The sequence below is a fragment of the Patiria miniata genome, unplaced genomic scaffold (genome assembly GCF_015706575.1).
Source record: "Patiria miniata isolate m_02_andy unplaced genomic scaffold, ASM1570657v1 HiC_scaffold_7, whole genome shotgun sequence".
In the NCBI taxonomy this organism is placed as follows: Eukaryota; Metazoa; Echinodermata; class Asteroidea; order Valvatida; family Asterinidae; genus Patiria; species Patiria miniata.
The window spans coordinates 10,610,874-10,630,796 of NW_024037074.1; the positions used below are offsets into that span (position 1 = coordinate 10,610,874).

The 19,923-nt window shown below is 39.4% G+C and overlaps 2 protein-coding genes across 3 annotated transcripts; one reads left to right on the forward strand and one right to left on the reverse strand.

Annotated features, from left to right (window-relative positions):
• Positions 1-2,300: 2,300 nt before the first annotated feature.
• Positions 2,301-8,186, reverse strand: LOC119745488 (probable L-cysteine desulfhydrase, chloroplastic). Its single transcript, XM_038221859.1, has 13 exons — positions 8,120-8,186; positions 7,585-7,646; positions 6,923-7,042; positions 6,353-6,521; positions 5,967-6,083; positions 5,701-5,795; positions 5,391-5,419; positions 5,138-5,230; positions 4,596-4,819; positions 3,954-4,064; positions 3,480-3,536; positions 3,239-3,348; positions 2,301-3,014 (listed from the first exon to the last, which is right to left on the reverse strand). The coding sequence occupies exons 1-13, from the start codon at positions 8,130-8,132 to the stop codon at positions 2,901-2,903; spliced, it is 1,314 nt and encodes a 437-aa protein (XP_038077787.1). The 5' UTR covers positions 8,133-8,186; the 3' UTR covers positions 2,301-2,900.
• A 62-nt stretch (positions 8,187-8,248) lies between these two features.
• On the forward strand, positions 8,249-18,307 carry LOC119745487 (kinetochore protein NDC80 homolog). 2 transcript variants are annotated; one of them, XM_038221857.1, is made up of 17 exons: positions 8,249-8,353; positions 9,510-9,630; positions 10,183-10,309; positions 10,649-10,757; positions 10,881-11,050; positions 11,525-11,627; positions 12,025-12,117; positions 12,706-12,799; positions 13,052-13,146; positions 13,295-13,439; positions 13,596-13,801; positions 14,470-14,631; positions 15,219-15,308; positions 15,963-16,055; positions 16,560-16,690; positions 17,019-17,121; positions 17,666-18,307. In XM_038221857.1, exons 2-17 carry the CDS (start codon positions 9,528-9,530, stop codon positions 17,753-17,755), a joined length of 1,914 nt encoding a protein of 637 aa, XP_038077785.1. In that variant the 5' UTR covers positions 8,249-8,353; positions 9,510-9,527; the 3' UTR covers positions 17,756-18,307. The 2 variants fall into 2 exon arrangements, with proteins under 2 accessions (XP_038077785.1, XP_038077786.1); XM_038221858.1 differs by having other exon boundaries at positions 8,252-8,353; positions 9,518-9,630; positions 17,666-17,755.
• Positions 18,308-19,923: the final 1,616 nt, after the last annotated feature.

Genomic DNA, 19,923 nt, shown 5'->3' on the forward strand with positions numbered 1-19,923 from the left:
TGCATGCCTGTGATAAGCAATATCGAGACAACTTATTACTACAATAGTAATTCGCACAATTAACAAAGCTACAGTGCGAGTTACGAACGATGACGTACATGTAGGGCCCATACACACATTTTAACGAATTGAAGAATTATTCAAATTGATGCTTGGATTTTTTCTCAGGATTCCAATTACAGTGGGACTTCGATATGAATTTGAAAAAAATGATGATAATTGCTGAATTTTCAAGTTGAAGTTGAACGCGACAAAATAAAATGAGATCTTTATTGTTGATCCATAGGTCACTCAAAAAAAAAACCAGCTGACTGGGGGCCACATGCCTAGCGAAAGCCGTGTGACAGACATATTTTGTGCTATAAATGAGATTAAATCTGTACATAAATCATTTTGATATATACTGCAAATTCCATTGTTCAGACTTTCATAGGGCTTATAACTGTTCTCGAAAGATCACAAAAGGCCACATTTAGCCTACGTGACGCAATTCTGCAATTGCAAACCTCAGCTCTGTGTGTTCGCACGGGAACAACACCGGATCATGTTTTTTCCCCCCGCCGAATCAGTTTTTAATCGACATTTCGTTTCTATTCTGTCACGAATCAGCCATGACTGACGCAATCGCCTTTTAATGAGCACGAAATTATAACTGTTTAGGTAGAGTGCGCGCGCGGCTAGTTCCATTCCGTGAAACCATCATCCGTGTTCTTCTTACAGGTGGAGGAAGCATGAGGGTGGGGAGGCAATACCCCTCCCCATTTTTCAGGGGAAAAAAGGGTTTCCTACAACTTTTAGATCCCACATACTGAAATTTGTATCCTTGTGGAGACATTTCTTTGTTCTTGTGTACTTAAGTTTTCGAGTTTGAAAGTAAAGTTTCAAAATGCTCTTATTTTAACCAGAATTAATTTCTTTGGCTGAAATTCGGACTTAATATCCCTTCTCTAAAACTCTACCATTTGCGACACATTAACACACCTTGGAAATTCCTAGTTTTTGAGTTGAAATCCATATGTAGTTCGTGAAAACCTTGTGGAGACGTATTCATCTACAGAAATTGCCCTGTGGAGACGTATACAATATTTTGTTCCCTATTGTGTGCATGTCTCCAGAGGGCACGGTGTATCAGATCCCCGCTACGGAGACGTATATTTTCTGCTCGTTCCTGACTTTCAGAAATGGTCTGCCGCCGTTGAAGAAAGAGTATCTTCACCAGTGATATCCCTTTTCATAAACATTTCTAGCTGTTTATAGTAATCTGAAGCTTATTATGTGCCTGGTTTAACAATTGATTATGCTTACAAAGAAACCGGTTAAGATCAACAAAGTAAAGGCTACACGAAATGTTTTAATGTCTTGAACTGGGCCGATGATTTAACTAAACAGAAAACACAAAGGCAGATGGTTGAACTCGAATATTAAGCAAATGAGCAGTGGAATGAGCGGTTAGTTATGCTTTAAGTTATGCTTCCTGACCTACGGCCGGGTGAACCCCGTCGACCCGCGCCGAATCGGACGTTTGCTAGAACCGGCCGGCACCGGTACTTCCGCCCAGGCCTGGCGCGACTAACTGGGCCGGTTCATGATGCCAACATAATGATTGAACTATATAACCTGATCAGATAGACTACGGACAAGGTACCCAAGAGGACCAGAGTCCTGAGGGTTGGCTCGACTTCCAATTACTGTTTAAATAAAAATGTTGCCAAAGTCGTCAGTTTTATTATACGACGGTGTCTACTCATTATGCAGTCATCAAATTAGCATTCTTATTTCGGAACCACTAATTACTCAACACGTACCCCCCTCAACGGTGAAAAATGATAACAGAGTGCAAATATTAAAGATCAACAAGTACTTTGATTTATCTTTTAGATTTGCCTTTATGGACCACCAGTGGTGTCATATTTCCAGACTTATTACTATTTATTCAGATTTTATTTATTTTTCTTATCAATAGTTTGAGCAAACTTGGCTTTGCACGTTCCAAAGCATAACAATGGCCACTTTAGCCTTGTCGTTTATGTATATTGGGGGATATAAAGCCCAAAGTCGTAACAACTATCTCCAAAAAAAATGAGATTTAGATTTGAACTTTTCTATACAGCTCAAGGGAACTGCATGTTTACGTTACATTGAATCGCTCTTATTATAGAATCTGAAACTTGAAAAGGCATTTTTTTTTACAACTTCTTAAGTCAGAGCCAACCGTATCGTTCACATAATCAAAAGATGAACTTCGGATAATTTGAATCTGTCAAGATTTACCTTCCACATATTTAGGAAGTACATGAAACTCAAATTTCACACATTCTTTCTTATCAATTTACGTGGGCGAGAACCAAACTCCTCAGCCCTACTTGAGAAATTTAAAAGAGGTTTAGAATTTCACATCAGAGAAATGTAACCGTCTGTGAATAATCAAGCAAAACCAATTTGTTGACCTCCACATTAAAGTCACAGCTTCTTTCCTAAGATTACTCTGTCTCCCATTTTATACTCTGCTTCTCAAGCAATGGCTTAAAAAGACGGAATTTCAACATAAAAATGCTTTGTGCCACACACGTATTTCAAACAATGCTATCGCTAAAATAAAGCCTTATGCAAGCGGCTTAAATGCCCAGTCGCTGTATCATAAATATTCATGATATGTAAATTTTGTGTATGGAGCGCCTAGTGTGCACATGTTGAGAGCGTCACCTAAATGTTCATGCTTGACTCGGTAACTTAAACTAGTTAAAATGTGAATGTCAAAATTCCTCAGAAGCCTCTACAATAAAATAATAATGACCACACTTAGTATATGTTTTGTATGTTTTATTAGCATTCAAATAAAACAGTAATAAAATATATTTGAATACTTTTACTGTAGTATTCTTAGTTTTCTTTATTTTATGTCATGTCTGAATACTTTTTATAGCTGCTGCAAGTCGTTGGTATTCTGGTAGCTCATTGTATATGTGGGCAGAAATCCGAACGTACAGTTTACCGTCTACTGCTTTGATTGGTACCTGTGCAAAACAATGGGGAAAAAATCTTTGTAATTCGAAAGAGTCATAAGGATCTTCAATTCAGGTAAAACAACTATCTCAAAGAAAAGAGGGCGGAAAAACTGCAATGAAATAAGATTTTGCTGTGAAAGATGACCTTAAATGCACCCTTCCTAAACTCTTCGTGTTTACTTCTTTGAAGGATGAAAATAGGAGCTCAACTTTAATTCCTCAAAAAAAGTTACCTCAATGTTAAACTCATGGTACAGCTGGTTTTGGATCATTTCAGCCGCATCGTAATTCTTAGTCTTGTTTCCAGCGGCGTCGGGCGGGAGCTGAACAAGAGCCATGGAGCCTGACAAGCAAAAACAGACAAAAACTAATTGTAAAAAGGATAACTTGGCACATTTTTTTAATAAATGAAACTAAGGAATTCTGTGGAATCTGATGTGATTTAGTCAATTGACATAGCCATTATTAACTTACCGCACATTTCTAATGGAGCTAATAAACTAGTTTTCCATTCTTTCATAAACAGTTCAGCTGCATAAAGAAGAGAAAAACATTACTTAATCAAATGCAGTCAAACGGACAAGTGGGATGCCCTAAGAAGTCATATACTGAGGAATAGATGTCAGATTATATTCGATGAGACAGCCTCAGACCCAGTGGCGAAAATCCCAGGGGATGGGGGGTATATATCCACCCCCCCAAAAAAAAAATTTGACCGGGGGGATGGGCTATTGAATCGTCCCCCCCCCCCTTTTTCGTGATGAGAAAAAAGAATGCAGATTTTGAGGCAGCCTCCCAGAAATCAAGCATAGTGTGCAATCCATCCATTCATTGTTCATGTCCACCATGCAAACTTTTAAGCCTCATTCATCCCGTTACTGCCAACTTTCAGAACAACTTGAAGTCGTTAAATTATAAATTTACCCACTTTCCCCTAAAGTTACTGACCTGCATCGCATAGTAACTGATGATTGTACCGACGGATTTTGTCAACGCCGACAGCCTCCCAGAAATCAAGCACGGTGTGTAAAGCCAGGAAGGGGCTGTAGTCACGAAGGCCTGAAGAAAAAAAATTTACTTATCGGAATTTGGTACAAATTATATCTGAACTGAAATATATTAAACTTTGTTTCACAAGTTCAATTAGTTGAATGGTCTCATAATAGTTTGTTTTAGGAAAGTGTAGCACAAGTCCTTCGGAAAAAGAAATATTGAACCCAATCAAACAAGGACAGACGTAAGGCAACGATTCCTGTTTATGAAAGTGCATTTCCTGTACTAGGAATTCACAGACTTGACCATCGTTGCAGATGTAATTCCAGCTGGGATATTCAAGAAGCTTATGGTGTCAGGGCAACTGCAAGGCAGTTTTGAATGAAGAGTCACACCACAGGCTGGGGGATGAGGTCCTAGGACTTATGTCCTTGGGCAAGACACTTTACACACACTGTTTTTGTTTCAAGTTGTTTTTCGACCAAATTGGTTATGCAGACCAAATAGGGTACTGCTAGTCCACACATGCACACCGCCCCCAATGAGTAATGCATAGATCAGATACAGGCATTATCAAAAGCATTATGAGAACCTCACCTGACCACATGAACTCGGAGCTGAACCCACTACCCCACCCATGGGATACCACGAGGGGTCTGATGGCACCCCTCCACTCCCTCTTCACGTGCAAGAAGGCGCACCCCTTGGGGCAGCACAACCATTTGTGGGCGTTGGAGGTGTAGAAGTCAGCACCCAAGGAATCTAGGGCTAGGGGTAAGGTGCCCAGGGCGTGTGCTCCGTCGATCAGTACAGGTACACCCCTAGAAAAATTGGTGTAAATAAAGTTGCATAAAATTTAAAATGCAAATCCACCAGTCACAAATGTTACTGTTGAGTAATAGGTTCATTGTACAAATCTTGCACAACCAGAAATCAAGATTCATAGGACTTTCACCCACATAAGATATGCATATAAATGTCAAACTGGCTGACATATCAAAACAAAAAGCAGAATCAGCATATATATTCATAAGTGAGAAAAAAAATAATATTAACAGTGTTTATTATGCATGAAATGAAGGGAATTAATAATCAAGTAAATGGGAGAGGGAATCAAAACATGGTCGTTATAATCATACCTTTCATGGCAGATGTCTATGAGTTCTTTGATTGGCTGAATGTAAGCAGTGTTGCTAGGCACATGATCAAACACAGCCAATCGTGTACCAGGTCTGTTGAAGAGAAAAGCATTAATAAATTGGCAAGTTCATTATGTAACAGAAGCAAACAGAGGAATAAGAGTAAGGAATTGCTTAATGTTTCGCTTTTTGGATTATAAACTTTCTATCATGAAAAGTACAGAGTAAAAAGATTTAAAATGATTCAACCTACTTCAGGCTCTTCCTGACAGTTTCCACTATCTGCAACAAAAAATTAAAAGGAAAGTTCAAACAAGTGTGCAGAACGAGAAATGCCTGGAAAATTTGAATTTTTTTTTAAGAGACTTATTTTATTGAGCAATTGTATACTTTCCCGAAGGTGCTTTTTAGTATATTTCATTTTCTAGTGCAGAAATTGCACTGCAAGATCCACAACCTGATGAAATGAATTAAACAGATAAAATATATACATGTTCATTGAAAAAGCGGTTTCGTGGCTACATGACAGCGAATTTCAGAGTGAATGTTTCCAGTTGATGTACCTGCTCTTTAGAAGCCAGTGGGAATGTGATTGTTTCTTCCTGTATAACTGCACTTGTTGTCTCTGCAGTGTGTCTTAAAAGCTTCTTAACGGCACCTGTTTCAAGAAAAGTGAATTATTCATGTTTTATACACCAAGTATGACTAGATCCTTGGGCACTTTGTATCAGATTCTGCTCTTAGTTCAATTTTTCAATGACAAAGGTATTTATGATATCAACATGGTCACATCTTTTATAACTTGGTCTAAGAGGATTTTAATACATACCATAAGTGACACTGAGACAATAAATAACATCGCCCTTTTTGAAGTTCAAACTCTTCATTACACAGTTCATGGCTGTTGTAACATTGGGAACCAAAACAAGCCCTGTTGGGTCACATCCTATAAAGCAAAGGAAACAAACATAATGCTCACAATAATTAATCATTGTTCATAATTAATTATAAATAATGCGAAAAGTTGAAAAAACAATGTGTTAATTAAAATATAATATACAGTCCATGTTATTTTCAGTTTTCCCTACCCAGAAAAGTAGACGGTTTTGTAATTGCTATTTTTCTAAAAATACACAAATTATTCAGTTTAGAATGAGACAAACAACCGTGTCTATTTTCAACGTCAAATGTGGAAAGTGAGAAAGCGTTTTTTACCGACAAACTTGGAGAGTCTACGGACAACATACACAAGCTGTGGGAGAGATTCTCGGTCAAAGAACCTCAGAGGTTGTCTCTCGATGTAAGTCTGCCATCGTTGAGCTGCCGTCAAGGCATCCTTAAGAACGGCACCGAAGGCACCGTGGTTAAGGAAAGTGCATTCTTCCTTGAAAATAGAGAAAATAAAGTTCATATTTAACAGGAATGCAACTGAGAATTTAGAAAAAAACACACACTAGACTTTGTACAGTGTTTTTCAATTTGTAGTGGCATTCATGAGAAAACCCCCCAGGAAATCAGTGGAATCGAGGAAAGCTCATGCCTGATTCAAGTTCAGCCAAAGTTTCATTGGCTACAGAATGTATGGTAAGAATTTGCAATTGAAAAATGTTGTGATGATGATGACCCCTTTCCACAAAAGTTTCATGAACATTTTGTAGAACTGACATGTCCTCTGTTGTAATTTTTGACAATATTGTTTGAAAAATACTCCATTTTTTAAGGAAAACTTTGGTGATAATTTTAAGACATTTGCTTTCACAAAATTGTCTGATAAATATTGATCACCTCCAAGAGGAAATGTCTGTTCTTCATCTCCTGACCAAATGCTGCAATGCTGCTTGGGTCTGCTTTGTAGTCGGCAAAATTTGGTAGATCGGTTGGTAGCTTTGGTGGCACATAATCGTCCTTTGGAGAAAAAAAAAGGAATTAAAAGATGTAAGAGAAAAGTAATCTTGCATTCTCCCACTATAATTGATTTTGGCTCTAAATTGAGATTTCCAATTTTTATGTAAACATGCAGCTTTCAGATGTATCATTCACCATAAGTTGAAAATATGAATTAGTTTAAACTTCAAATTTTATGCAATCGTAAAACTGGATGCAATTCATCATTTAAAAATTGAATATGAGCATAGGGAGGCCAAATTAACAAATGAAATTAAGCTCAGGAAGATGTTAGAAGCAGCTGTAATTCTGGCCAAGTAAAATACTTTCTCTTCCCGGCTTTTCTTGCCCGCTTTTTTCATTCATTTATACATTTGTAATAGATTTTTGCACATTTATTGTCAATGATATTGTCATTTCCTTTGCTTCCAGCAAAAGAGTTAAGAAAATGAAAGAATCCATCTGCCTTCTTTGAAAATCGCCATCTTTGGAGAAAAAAAGTGCCAAAGTGGGCCGGCTTTTTTTTATTTTTATAATACTTAATAGCCTGTACGACCGGTTACCTGTGCAAGTGCTATCAGCTCTTCGACATTAGATGAATGAAATGATCCAAAGTCCCGCTTTCCTATAAAGGGGAAGGTACAAACAAAGTATTTGTATTGTTTTGAGTTTTAATGTGGACATTATAACCTAGGCAGCTCCAGTGAGGAATTAACCAGTTAACCATGTTAACAACAGTGTAGTTTCATAATACCACCATAAACATGATAAACAGGATAAACCAGGGGGTGGATCTAGCTTTCAGGAAACGGGAGGTGGGGTGGGTGTTGATATGAAGGGTGGGGGGCGGGGGGAAGGCACGCCTTCACTCACAGCCCCCCCCCCCCCCCCCCCCATTTTGAGAAGGAACTTCAGCAGCTGAATTGAAAGGGCCCCCCCCCAAAAAAAAAAAATTCATGCCAATACGTTAGGCCTAGGCCTGTATTTACTAGGCTCTAGAATTTAAATATATGAGTTACTAATCCCCAACCGCATGTAAGCATTATAAATAACTCGCAAGTACCAACACTATCCTGCTCATTTTATAAATAATCCCACCTGCGGATGACATCGTTCGAGTTATTTTCACTGCATGCACTCGACTCACATGCGGTGGTTGATAATAGCGCCCTCAATTGACAGGATTTTGAAATTTATTTCTATATACCCCGATCGGGAGAGAACAACTATCAAAACCCCGTTTGGGGGATAAAGAGCATGATGGGAAGGATTTTAAGCTAAGGCGGCCATTTTCAAAATCTTACGGAAGGAGTAACGTTACGGCCGATTTTTGTAAGTGAATACGTATAGAAATTGTTTGTCTTCTAACTAATTTGAATAATTGATAAGAGATTAATATTGAGTAAATGCCTAAGAAACTAACAAAATGATGTATGTTGACGTTGTGATCATGTGATCGGCGTTTATCTGCAAGTGCAACGTCGTCGTCGCCGCGCCGTCATGGCCGTCGTTCGCTTGCGTGCATTTGTTTTGTGCACACCTGTCCTGAAATTAAGACACTGTACTGTTACACTTTATACTTACACAGATATAAACATTGTGTATGCTTCAGCTTGATGCAGTAAGATTTAAAGCTACATTGGCCCAGCCTAATATTTTTTTTTATCAAAAAAATAAAAATAATGTCACGAATGTCATGAATGTGAAGGGCCCTAGCATGCCTAGCGCCGAGGTCGATCTCAGAAACTTCCGCACACATCACACAGTAGCTGAATCGTTGTTGTGATGTGAATGTGTAACCAATCGAGCTGCCAAAGTGCTCTGGGTAGTTGTAAATGTGATATATATTCGCAATGGTGTTGTTGCAATGCCGTAACGATGGCAGTTGAAAATTGCGTTACGGCTGCCGTATAAACGATAGCATATGATGCAACATTTTGACTGACCTTCATTGAGATGATATGTGAAGAAAAAAAATGGCATCAGGTTTCAACATTTTTTCTTACGAAGTGGCTATCGTTACGGCACTCGTTGTTTAGCGCCCTCTACGATATTTTTTTGATACGCACGCAGGTATATAATTGTTTGTTTCCCCACGTTTTGTCGAGCAGTGCGCCAGCTCAGCCGATAGAAAGTAGGATTTTGCACCGCGAGGTTGCGGGTTCGAATTTCAGATTTGCACTCGAATTTTTTTCCTTTTCTAACCTGAGGCTTTGGAGGATTTTTTTTAAAAGGGAAATAAAGTCCGAATTTCATAAAGTTCAAATTCACTTTTTTCCTTCTAATTTTATATTTTCTTGTCATGTTTTTTTATAAAAGTTGCCAGGTTGCAGTCTACCGTAACGATAAAAAATGGGAAATGCGTTACGGCTGCCGTAACAATAGCCACTGCGTTTTTCTTAATCTGTACTTTCTTTTAATTTTTTTTATTTTCGTCATGGGAATGTCAGATTATCATATTCCAGTCACTGATTTGTTTGTTTTACAGGAATACAGGGAGACAACCATGTACCGTCCATCCCAGAGTAGCAGCAGTAGCAGTAGCAGACGGTCCTCAGTAAACAGTGGACGTGCCTCACTAGCCCCACTCAGAGTCAAGCAAGACAATGGTAAGCAAGTTTCCTTAGTTCTTAACCATCAACATTCTACAGTTTAAAACACTAACTGTCTCTCTCTCCTTCTAGGCATTCAGGGTACATATACGGAACAGCTATCATGGCTATGTAGTTGAGTCTATGTCTATCACAAGTTTTGTAACTTTCTGCAAGGCCATCACAAGTCATCAAAACCAAGCTATTCAAATGATCTTTGATCCACTCTTACTTAAGTTGTGACTGGACTTGTGATGGACTAAACTACAACATTGTTGTGGAACTACGGATCAATCAGAGGTGTGCAGTGAAGTTTCAGCAGCTCAAGCTGTCTCACAGTACAGTGTAAGCTACATATATACCTTCGCTGCACACTTCTGGCTATCAAAAAACAAAGGCTACCTTTCCTAAACACCCTAATTCCTGCTAGATCCTCCAAAATCTAGTAGAATTGGAAGCTTGAATATGTGGGAGTGTAGGTTCACATACTGCATCCTAAATTCCAATGATATTTGAACCCCAATGAGATTGGTTCAACTTTTTTTTCTTCTTTCCTGCCTGTCTTGATAGCTGGAAGATCTAACAATGCTGGCAGCTCCAAACGTCTCAGCTCTGACAGTGGAGCAGGTAGCAGCAGATCGTCAACCGGTAACCGGAAATCTGTCTCCCAGAAACATGGCTTCATTAACACCAAACGGTAAAAGTCAGTCACAGATAATCGGTTGTGAAACATCGGATTCATGAACAACAAAATGTTCATTCCAGAAAAAGGCTAATTTAGTAATGATTGTTTAAAATTTTAAAAGTTGAAATCATTTATTAAATTCAACTGTGATGGTTGATTTACATGAGCAGTATTTAAATTGTGATCCTCAACAAAAGAAAATTGTCAATACGCAGGACATTAAAGCTAATGACCAACTTAGAAAATTATTCATGAGCTATTCACCCTTATTTCAAGTTTGTTGTTTTCATCAATCAAAGGGAAATGTTCAATGAAAGGTTGATCCATCTTTATTTTTCACCAATTTTACAGGCAGTCGAGTGGATACGGAGGGAGGAATTTTGGCCATGAAATCATGAAGGACACAAGACCCCTCAGCGACAAGTCCTACATGCAACGAGAAATCAGAGATATAGTGGACGTACGTAACACTCTATCATCACACCATTGTATTTCTTATCGCAAATTTATGTCAATTTTACAAATAATTCCCCAATTTGGCACCAGCAGGGGAACTGTGATATTGTTTTTGTTTCCATTTTAGTTTCTGACACAGCACGGCTACCCTCATCCCCTCAACAACAAGATGCTGATGACACCAACGACTAAAGACTTCCTCAAGATCTTCCAGTTCCTCTACAACTTCCTGGAGGTGAAGTACGCGCCGGCTCAGAAGTTTGAAGAGGAGATACCCCAGATCTTCAAGACATTGAAGTAAGACACGGTGATTCACCCTTAGAAATATTCAGTTTTTAAGTAAAGTTGGCATCCAGAAACATGCATGACTTTTTTGTGCAAGCTCGGGTAGAAACTTGCCTGTATGGAAGACTTTCAATTAAACCCTGTACTGATGAAGCATAATTTACATGACATGTATTATCATTTGAAAATGAAAATGGTGAAGTTGTCATTTGTTCAATTGTTCATTTAAATCTCAAAGAAGTTTTACATTACATGTATTTTCAATTGAAAATGAAAATTGTTAAGTTGTCATTTGTTCAATTTTTCATTTAAATCTCTAAGACGTTTGTCATTCATTAATAGCAAATCTTGCATCCAATACCAAACTTTCCAGAAAAAAATTATTTACTTTGTCTTCATTTCAACTTGACGATTTTTCGCCAACAGCAATTAAATGAGAAGTTCAAAAGCAATTATCCATGATTTTTTGTTTGACTTTGTTTCCAGATATCCATTCAACATTTCCAAGAGTTCCATGTTCACCGTGGGCAGCCCTCACACCTGGCCAAACATCCTGGGTGCCCTGCATTGGCTGCTCAACTCAGTCAGGGTCAGTAGAGACCAAGTTTTTTTCCCCCCAAAGAATCTATTTCATCGGTTGCTCTTCAGTTACAGCAGAATCTATTGGATTTGCTGAGGGATGTCATACCAAATGAGCAGCATATTAAATGAATTTTGTTCCAGCATTTTTGAAGTTTCGATGTCTGAGACGAGCTTCAGCAGTTAGGTTTGTGATCACCTGGCTGTAAAATTGAATTTTTCATAATGACTCTGTGTCCTTGTTTATGCATGTACTCTCTTTCCGGTACAACAAATATTTTTTTCTTGAATAAATTTTGGCCTATGATCCATTGTAAAACTATTAAAAGTCTGTTGTATGGGCATTTTCTTCCTTTTTTGATTTTTCCTTTTAACTATTATATTGATTTGTGTTTTTTTTTTTACAGTATGCCCTTGGTGTGGATGAGCAATCGGTGCTTTTCTCAGCGCAGCTCACCGACGACCAGGGGGATGAGTTTGATTCAGGCACCGATTCTGAGGTGAGACAATCACACAACTTCTACAAATACTTATTCTTTAGTACTGTTCTTGGACGCACACTTATAAAAAAATACCTGACATGGCACTGACTGCAGTCTTGCCCTGAAGATGATCAGAGCATACTGATCAAAAACGTCATAATAATAATATAATAATAATAACGTAATGCTTATATAGCGCTTTATACCAAAGGTCTCAAAGCGCTTTACAATTATTACCCCTGTTCATCAGGCCATGGGACCAGTTTTTGCAGCAGCTCGAGATCAGCGCATTCTGGTCTCTACCCTCACAGGTACCCATTTATACTCCTGGGTAGATAGAGGCAATTGTAGTAAAGTGTCTTGCCCAAGAACACAAACACCATGTTCCATGCCAGGGTTCGAACTCATGCACCTTGGCACATGAATCGAACACCATAACCATTGGACCACAGCGCCCAAAAATGTGTTCACTTACCATTTTGTTTTCAAAACGCCCTTCTCATCGTCCATTTTAATAAAGCCATATTTAGGGAAAAATTGGAAAATTATCACTTGATGATATTTGTGTTGAGACTTGTTTCAAACACTTTGCTTCTCTTTTTGTAGGTTTTGTTCAATTATGTCGAGGGAGCGTACAAGGAGTTCTTGGATGGAGCAGATACGTTTGAAGAAAGGGAGGAAGCCCTGGCACAAGGCATCAGTAAGTAAAAATATTTCGTTTTTATTCAGTGAAAATGTTGAAGTGTATAATTTACGAACCAACTTTCAAAATTGATGTTTTTGTGGTATGAATTTGTAAATGTTCCTCAATTGTTTGATTTTATTTGATTTGTGACTAATAAACAGCCTAGAATAAAAGTCTCAGGATTTTGAATTGGATTGACGTTGTGTTAAATGACTGTCTAAATAACTCATTAACATGTATTCGTGGGTTTTTTTCTTCTATGAGCAGAGCAGCGTAGCCTTGGGCAGACAGGAAACCTGGAGCAGTTGGCAGCAGAGGAGCAGCGATTGGCCGCTGAGCTGCAGCTGCTGCAGCAAGAACCTGTAAGTCACCTCTCATGAATTACATCTTACATTATAGCTTAACTTCCTCAAAGAACGACAAAACCTTTTTTGCCACTTCTAGCAATGTCATCCAACTATGTAGGTCCCCTATGTACACTTTCTGCTAATTTTTCTATTTATTGTGCAGTGTCGCCTGACAGCACTACAAGAGCATGCTCAGATGATGGCTGGTGACAACGAACGCTTCTACAAGTATCTGCAGGAGTTGAATGAACACAAGCGAATCCACCAGCAGAAACTGCAAGATATCGAACTGCAATTCCAACAAGCAGGTCTGACAATTTTCTGGTCTTACATTTAGAAGTTGTCAAAATCTTCCATCAACACACGACAGTCTGTTTTCCATGTGTTGTCTTGCTTGCATTCTAAGATTACGATTCTGCGCAAGGAGCCGAGAGTAAATTCTTGTCTCACCTTCTTTTGATCAGAATTGGAGTTGGAGCAGACGATGAACGAGCAGCAGCGATTCGAGCATCAGTTGGCCAATCAGGAGCTGTCGGCCAGCGACGTGCAGCGTCTGCACTCCGAGATGAGACAGCTGAACGCCACCCTGGAGGCCATCGAGAGAGACAAGCAGGAGATTGATCAAGAGATATGGGACAAGGAGAAACAGATTGCCAAGAAACAGGAACAGGTGAGGCTAAGGAAAGATGATGGTTTTTGGATCTTTGTAAGTGGTGTGTGACATTTCTGGTCCTTTTAGAACTGTTTGTAAGCTTTGGAACCTCTGTGCCTGAATCAAAATAGAATCACTTCAATTTGGAATTGGATTTCTGATTTTGGTGAATTGTTCCTGGTAGCAGCTGATTCTATGCGTAAGTCCATGGGAGTTTATTCAAGGAAGTACCCGATAAGTCGAATAAAAACTTGGGCTGAATTCAACATTAGATCATAGATTGATGCAATGCATGCATTGTGTATCACAGAGAAAGCCGATCTCTTTCCTCAGTGTAAACAGCAATTTCGAGACAACACTGTACTCCCAACTTGTTCTGAGTTGGAGTGGGTTGTATTGAGTTAGCTTAAAATTTTCTCATATGGAAGACCATTTGCTCTCCATGGGCACAGGCAGAACATATTTTTGCTAGTTGAACAAGTGATTCATTTAAAGACACTCTCTAATACTCCATTTGTTTGCAGTCCAGTTCAGCTCCAAAAGTTAACAAACTTGATATGAAAAGTACTTCAACTTTTCTCCTGTTCAAGTACTGTGTTACCTTGAACTCCCCTCTTGTTTGGAAATTGTGGACATTTCTTGAGTGAACTCACTCCTTTTCCAACGATTTGTTAACCTTATTTCAGCTGGAGAAGCATGTAACTCAGTTCAACAGCCAGGCAAGGAGTCTGAACCTGATCCCCTCCACGGCAGAGAACGCCCACGGCATAGACTACGAGATGAAAATCAACTTCTACAACGCCCACGGGAACAAAGCCTCACTCATGGACTTCACCAGCACAATAAAGGTATGAGCAAGGCTGGCAAAGAACCATCAGTCAAGTAGTACAGTCGAGTCTCGTTATAACAAACTCGTTCGGACCTAGCCAACTTGTTTGTTATATCAAAATTTTGTATTAAGAGGAACATCAGTCCCACTCATTGTGCATATAAATGCACAGTTGGGACCAAGGCTTTATGTTTGTTACAACCAGAATTTTGTATCAACAGAGTTTGTACTAACGAGAGTCGACTGTAGTTGTTTTGTGATGTAACTTGAATGTGAGTGCAAACAGCAAAGTGGGAACGATTCTTGTGGACAAATGTTATCAAAAAATGTCAATTCGAATTGGGTTTCCCATCTTCTGATTGGTCCATTACATACATATCTAATGACTTGTTCTCGGCAGCACTGACCCAGCATTAGCTTAAATTCTCAAAAGCTGTGGACATCTATGAATATGCATGAACGCGGAGAGGACACTCTCTTTCGATCCTGCCAGATCCTGTCTGGGAAAAAAAAATTGCATCCTGGCGTCCTGCTGTACATTGTGATACATGACACTATTTGAAATAAGGACATCGTTAGTATACTGTATCTTTCGTTTATTTCCAGCCTGCCCTGATTCAAATGAAGAAGCAAGTCAACGAGGAGGTCCACAAGCTGAACAGTCAGAAGCTTCTTGAAGAAGAAACACTGGAACAGGTAATCCTAGGACGATACCCTCCACAATTAAACATTCGCATTCTAATCATCGCTCATGAAAAACTTGCACAAGGTGATCCCTTTGAAACCCTTTGTATGTATGGTTCTCCCCCATATCACTCCAAGTACGTGCGGCCAATGTTCATTTGAGTTTGAAGAAATACATACTACTGTATAGTTGCAGTACTCGAGCCGCACTCAACTCGCACTCAATTGGTTTTTCCAATGCTTGAAATTCGTCTCTGCCATCCAGCCAGATCCTGGGCAGCACGAACAGCCTGATCTTGTTTAAGGCAGATGGCGTTAAGGTCGTCTATAATCTGTGAGAGGTAGGTGCGACGCAGGCCTTTCTGTCAGAAGGGCTGTGATAGTTGGTTTTGTGAGTTCAAGAAGACAGCGAGAGACACCTCAAGTCTCTGCAGTGCATGACCAATTAAGCAAAGACGTCCTCTCAGCAGGGTGGTTGTGGCAGGTGTTACGCATGTACGAGCAAACGCATGTAACAAAAAACGTAGGATCATCCTATAGGTGGTTGGTGTAAGGTGCTTGGCGTACTGTGGCAACAAATTCTAGAGTTCCGCCTATCTCCTTGTCCCCCGTTGACCAAGTCAAAATGCCCAAATCAAACCACCTTTGTAATTTTTGTTTTTACAGTTGACGGAGATGGTTGAGAGCAAACAGGATGAAGTTAGCAAGTTGGACACCAGACTGCAGCGCCGAGCCAAGGAACTCGAAACACTGAAAGAGGTTTGTAAGAATTAAGAGTTTTGAGTTCTTACACCTGGTTTTCTCCCCTTTCTCTCCTGTGTTTATGTTTGATAAATAATAATAATAATGGAGACTTGTAATGCGCCATGTCTGTCACATAGTGACACTCCTGGCGCAGCATTAATACCCTGCTCATTAGGCCAATGAAACATTCAAAAGACAATCTCAGCGCCCTGGGGAGTATACAGCTCCATGCTGCCATTTCGGCACAAAGCAGCTAAAATCAATCACAACAACCATCTCTGCCCTTACAGGTACCCATTTACTCCTGGGTGGAGAGAAGCAATGAGTGACAAAGTGCCTTGCCCAAGGGCACACGCACCACAACCCCAGGCTGGACTCGAACCCACAACCTGCAGAATTACCCGCAGACCACAAATCCAATGCTGCAGACCATGAGGCCACGGCACTCCGTAAGCAGATGAAAATGTGCTTTGCTGCAATTTAAAATTGATTTCCTGTGTTTTTTCCCCCTCCTCACAGAAAATCAAGGAGGAGAGTCGTCAGCTGGCTGAGCAGCAGAGCCTGCTGGAGCAGAAGATCCAACAGCAGCAGGTGGTAGGAGACACAGATCAGAACAGGGCACAGGCGGAGCTCAAAGAACTCATCACGAGGTAAGATAACTCACGTCGTTATAATTGTGAATCTAGGTCTTGACACCTTCGTGACCACTCCCAGGAGAATATTTTGAAAAAGATTCCTTCTATTCTGAATGTGCACAAATCCCTATTAGGGCATCCCTTTTCATTTTTATGGTTCCTCGTATTTCTTTGCCTCTGAAGTAGGGTCGGTCGATCGGAACAAATAAAAGTCTAAAGAGAAAAATGTTTAAGTACAGTTGCAGCAGTATAGATGGCAAAATTCAATGATGCCCAGTCTATCTCTTATTTTGTATTCGTTATTTGTTTAAATTGATTTGTAACTTTGCAACTTTTCTCACAGGTACCATGAGCATGTGGCGGAGATGCAGCAAGAATACAAGGATTATGAGCAGTTCCTCCTGCATGCCTGCACCAAAGTGCTAGAACACAAGGCCATCATAGATGTAAGTCCTAAGAGATGATAAACATTTGTATTATTATTATTTATTTCTGGTAATGAAACCAAGGATTCCTCAAAAGCACCCAAGGCACTGTAGCTCGCAAGCCTGAAGAAACCTGTGGAGAGAAGACAATGAGAAGAAATTACAGTTTTAGTGGTGGGAGGAAAACCCCAGAATGTTATTCCATGGAAAACCCAAGGAATCAGGCAGGGACTGAAAACCCAATCCACATGTGGCCAGGGCAGGAATCGAACCCGGGTCACAGCGGTGGAAGGCGAGGAAAGAACCGCTGCGCCAACCCGACTCCTTCAGTGGGTTTTCTAAGTAAATCTCCATGTAGTTGTTGGATTGCAGACGAGTTCCACTGGGTTTGAGAAATGAACTTGCAATTACACAGTTTTGAAATACAACTCTGTGATTTCATATCCGTCTGTCATTTTATCCCACACCCTGACTTCAACTTTGTACCAAAAATACCATTGGAATGGCGAAATGTTCTATTTCCTCACGAACAATTTGATAATCAATCTTCTGTCTTACTTTTCAGGAGCGCATTTCTGAGCTCGATCAGCAAGCATCTGCGATGATCCAGAGGGTGAGGAACATTGATCTGCCCCCACCGGCACCATCCAAATGATCCAGCCGATTATTGTGTCAGTGAAACCATGGATGAAAAATGTTGTACAGCCAGAATAACCTTAACAACCTTTTAACTTTGGAAAAGACTATTGATGCAGATTGCCTGCATCTACTGACTTTTGTAACTAAAGGTACATGTATGTTAAAACTTCCTTAACAGTTGTAGAGAACCTTTGTACATATTGTGTATTTGTTGTTTTTGTTTTGTTTTATTAGAAACCGGTTGGGCTTGGTAAAAAGAGAACGAACTAGCACCATGATTCACCCGTGTAATGCTTGGGTTCCAAACACAAGGAGCTATTTTCATTTTTGTTCTGTAGCCAAAATTTGCTGGCCCTAGCTAGTGAATTTCTAAATTAATTTAGTGCTTTGAACAATAAGAAACAGTCTCATTAAGTTCACTTCAAGCACCAAGCCCTTAAATTTATGTAAAGTTTAATTAGATTTAGATATGTAAATTATCAAAAAAAAGAAATTCAAAACAGGTTCATCTGTAATTCCTGGCTTCAGAAAGGACAGAGAAATAATCAAAACCATATGCCGACATTTGGATAATTTGTAGTGTTTAATCATTTCTGTACAAATTAAACACACCATGTGGTTATACTATTACTTCAGTTCAAACTTCATATACAAAAATCGTTTCGTACTCTTTTCTGCTCTTTATATGCACAGCAGATTTGAAATCAAGGAAAGAATGTAGTATCCAGACGCCACTTCAGCGGTTGTGTGCAAAGTCTATGGAGAGCCAACAAGCATTTCCTGACAAAATTGGAAATGTTTCTCAGTCCCAGATTCATGTCTTTTCAACATTTTTGCAATGACTGACCTTTAATTGAGATGATATATGATGATAAAAAAGTGGCGTCAGGATGCAACATTCTCCCCAAATTAAGTCGACACAAGTCAATCACAATTCATCCGGTTTCAAATCCATTGACAAACCATTTTAGTGGACAATGACAAAGACATCCCTTTGTCTTTGGTCATCCCCAGCTCCTTGTGAACTGACTTGTGATTGACTAATTTACAACTCTATTGCTGGGGCAAAATTATCCTCACTAGTTAATTAACAGCAGGGTGTACACAGCAAGTTTGGGTTTTTTTATCCGGGAAGATTGACCACCTTGGAAGACAGACAGTTAACGTTTTAACACTTTAAGGATGGATTCTGTGGACTAGCAGTAAACCTAATTGACCCTCCTATGCAAACATACATTCTGTGCCAAATTGTCCTTGCAGTCCAAATCAATCAAGTGACTGTTCTCAACCCTTAAGAATTCCCAGCCCTCATAAAGCAGGTTTGACTGCCTTGGACTGCTTAAGAAACCTGATACAGCTATGCTTTGACTCCAGGTGAGTGATAAAACAGCTGTGACCGCAACTTGCCTGCTTTGTCTGTTGACCCAGTTTGACTAGTCACAGTGCTTGCTTGACATATGATCTGACTGCTGGTGACTAGCCTTTGTTAAAAGTATAGCAGGGGAAGTGGAAGTGAATTTTGACTGTCTATGAATGCTTAAATAGCAGGAGGGTTAAAAGACCCAGCAATGTATTGTTGACGCTGTACAAAGCATGCTTTAGTTTTGGACAGCATTATGTTCCAGAAGTATTTCTGGAGAGAATATGATATTGTCGAAAAAGGGGAACATTTAAAACAATTTGGAACATTCCTGTTTTGTTTGGAGCAGCATATCACTCAGCATCAACATGCACTGTTTTTAGTCATTTTTTTACAACATAATACAGCAGTAAGAATATTAACAATGCAGTGAAACCGAACATTGAGAAAAATGTTAATTGACTTAACACAACAATGTGCCTGCTCGTAATAATCATTCTACATTTGCTTTTAAGTTTGTGTTTATGGTGACTATTAGTCAGAGACACTGTATATTCACTTGCGTATGTGTGTACTTGTGAAGTACATGTAGAATGACATGAACTGTCTTGTTTTTCAAGTGATATGTGAATATTAAAATAGAACTTGTAGTTGATGTCTGTATGTATATACCTATGTGCATTGTCTTGAGTATCTCATTTAACATTCCAGGCAGTTTGAGTCTTTATGTTGATTGGTCATTGCCATGGCAACAGGCTTCGATTGAAATCAACAACCCATTTTGGTAACACTTGGTCGTCAGCTTTGAATCAGTTGTGTATGCT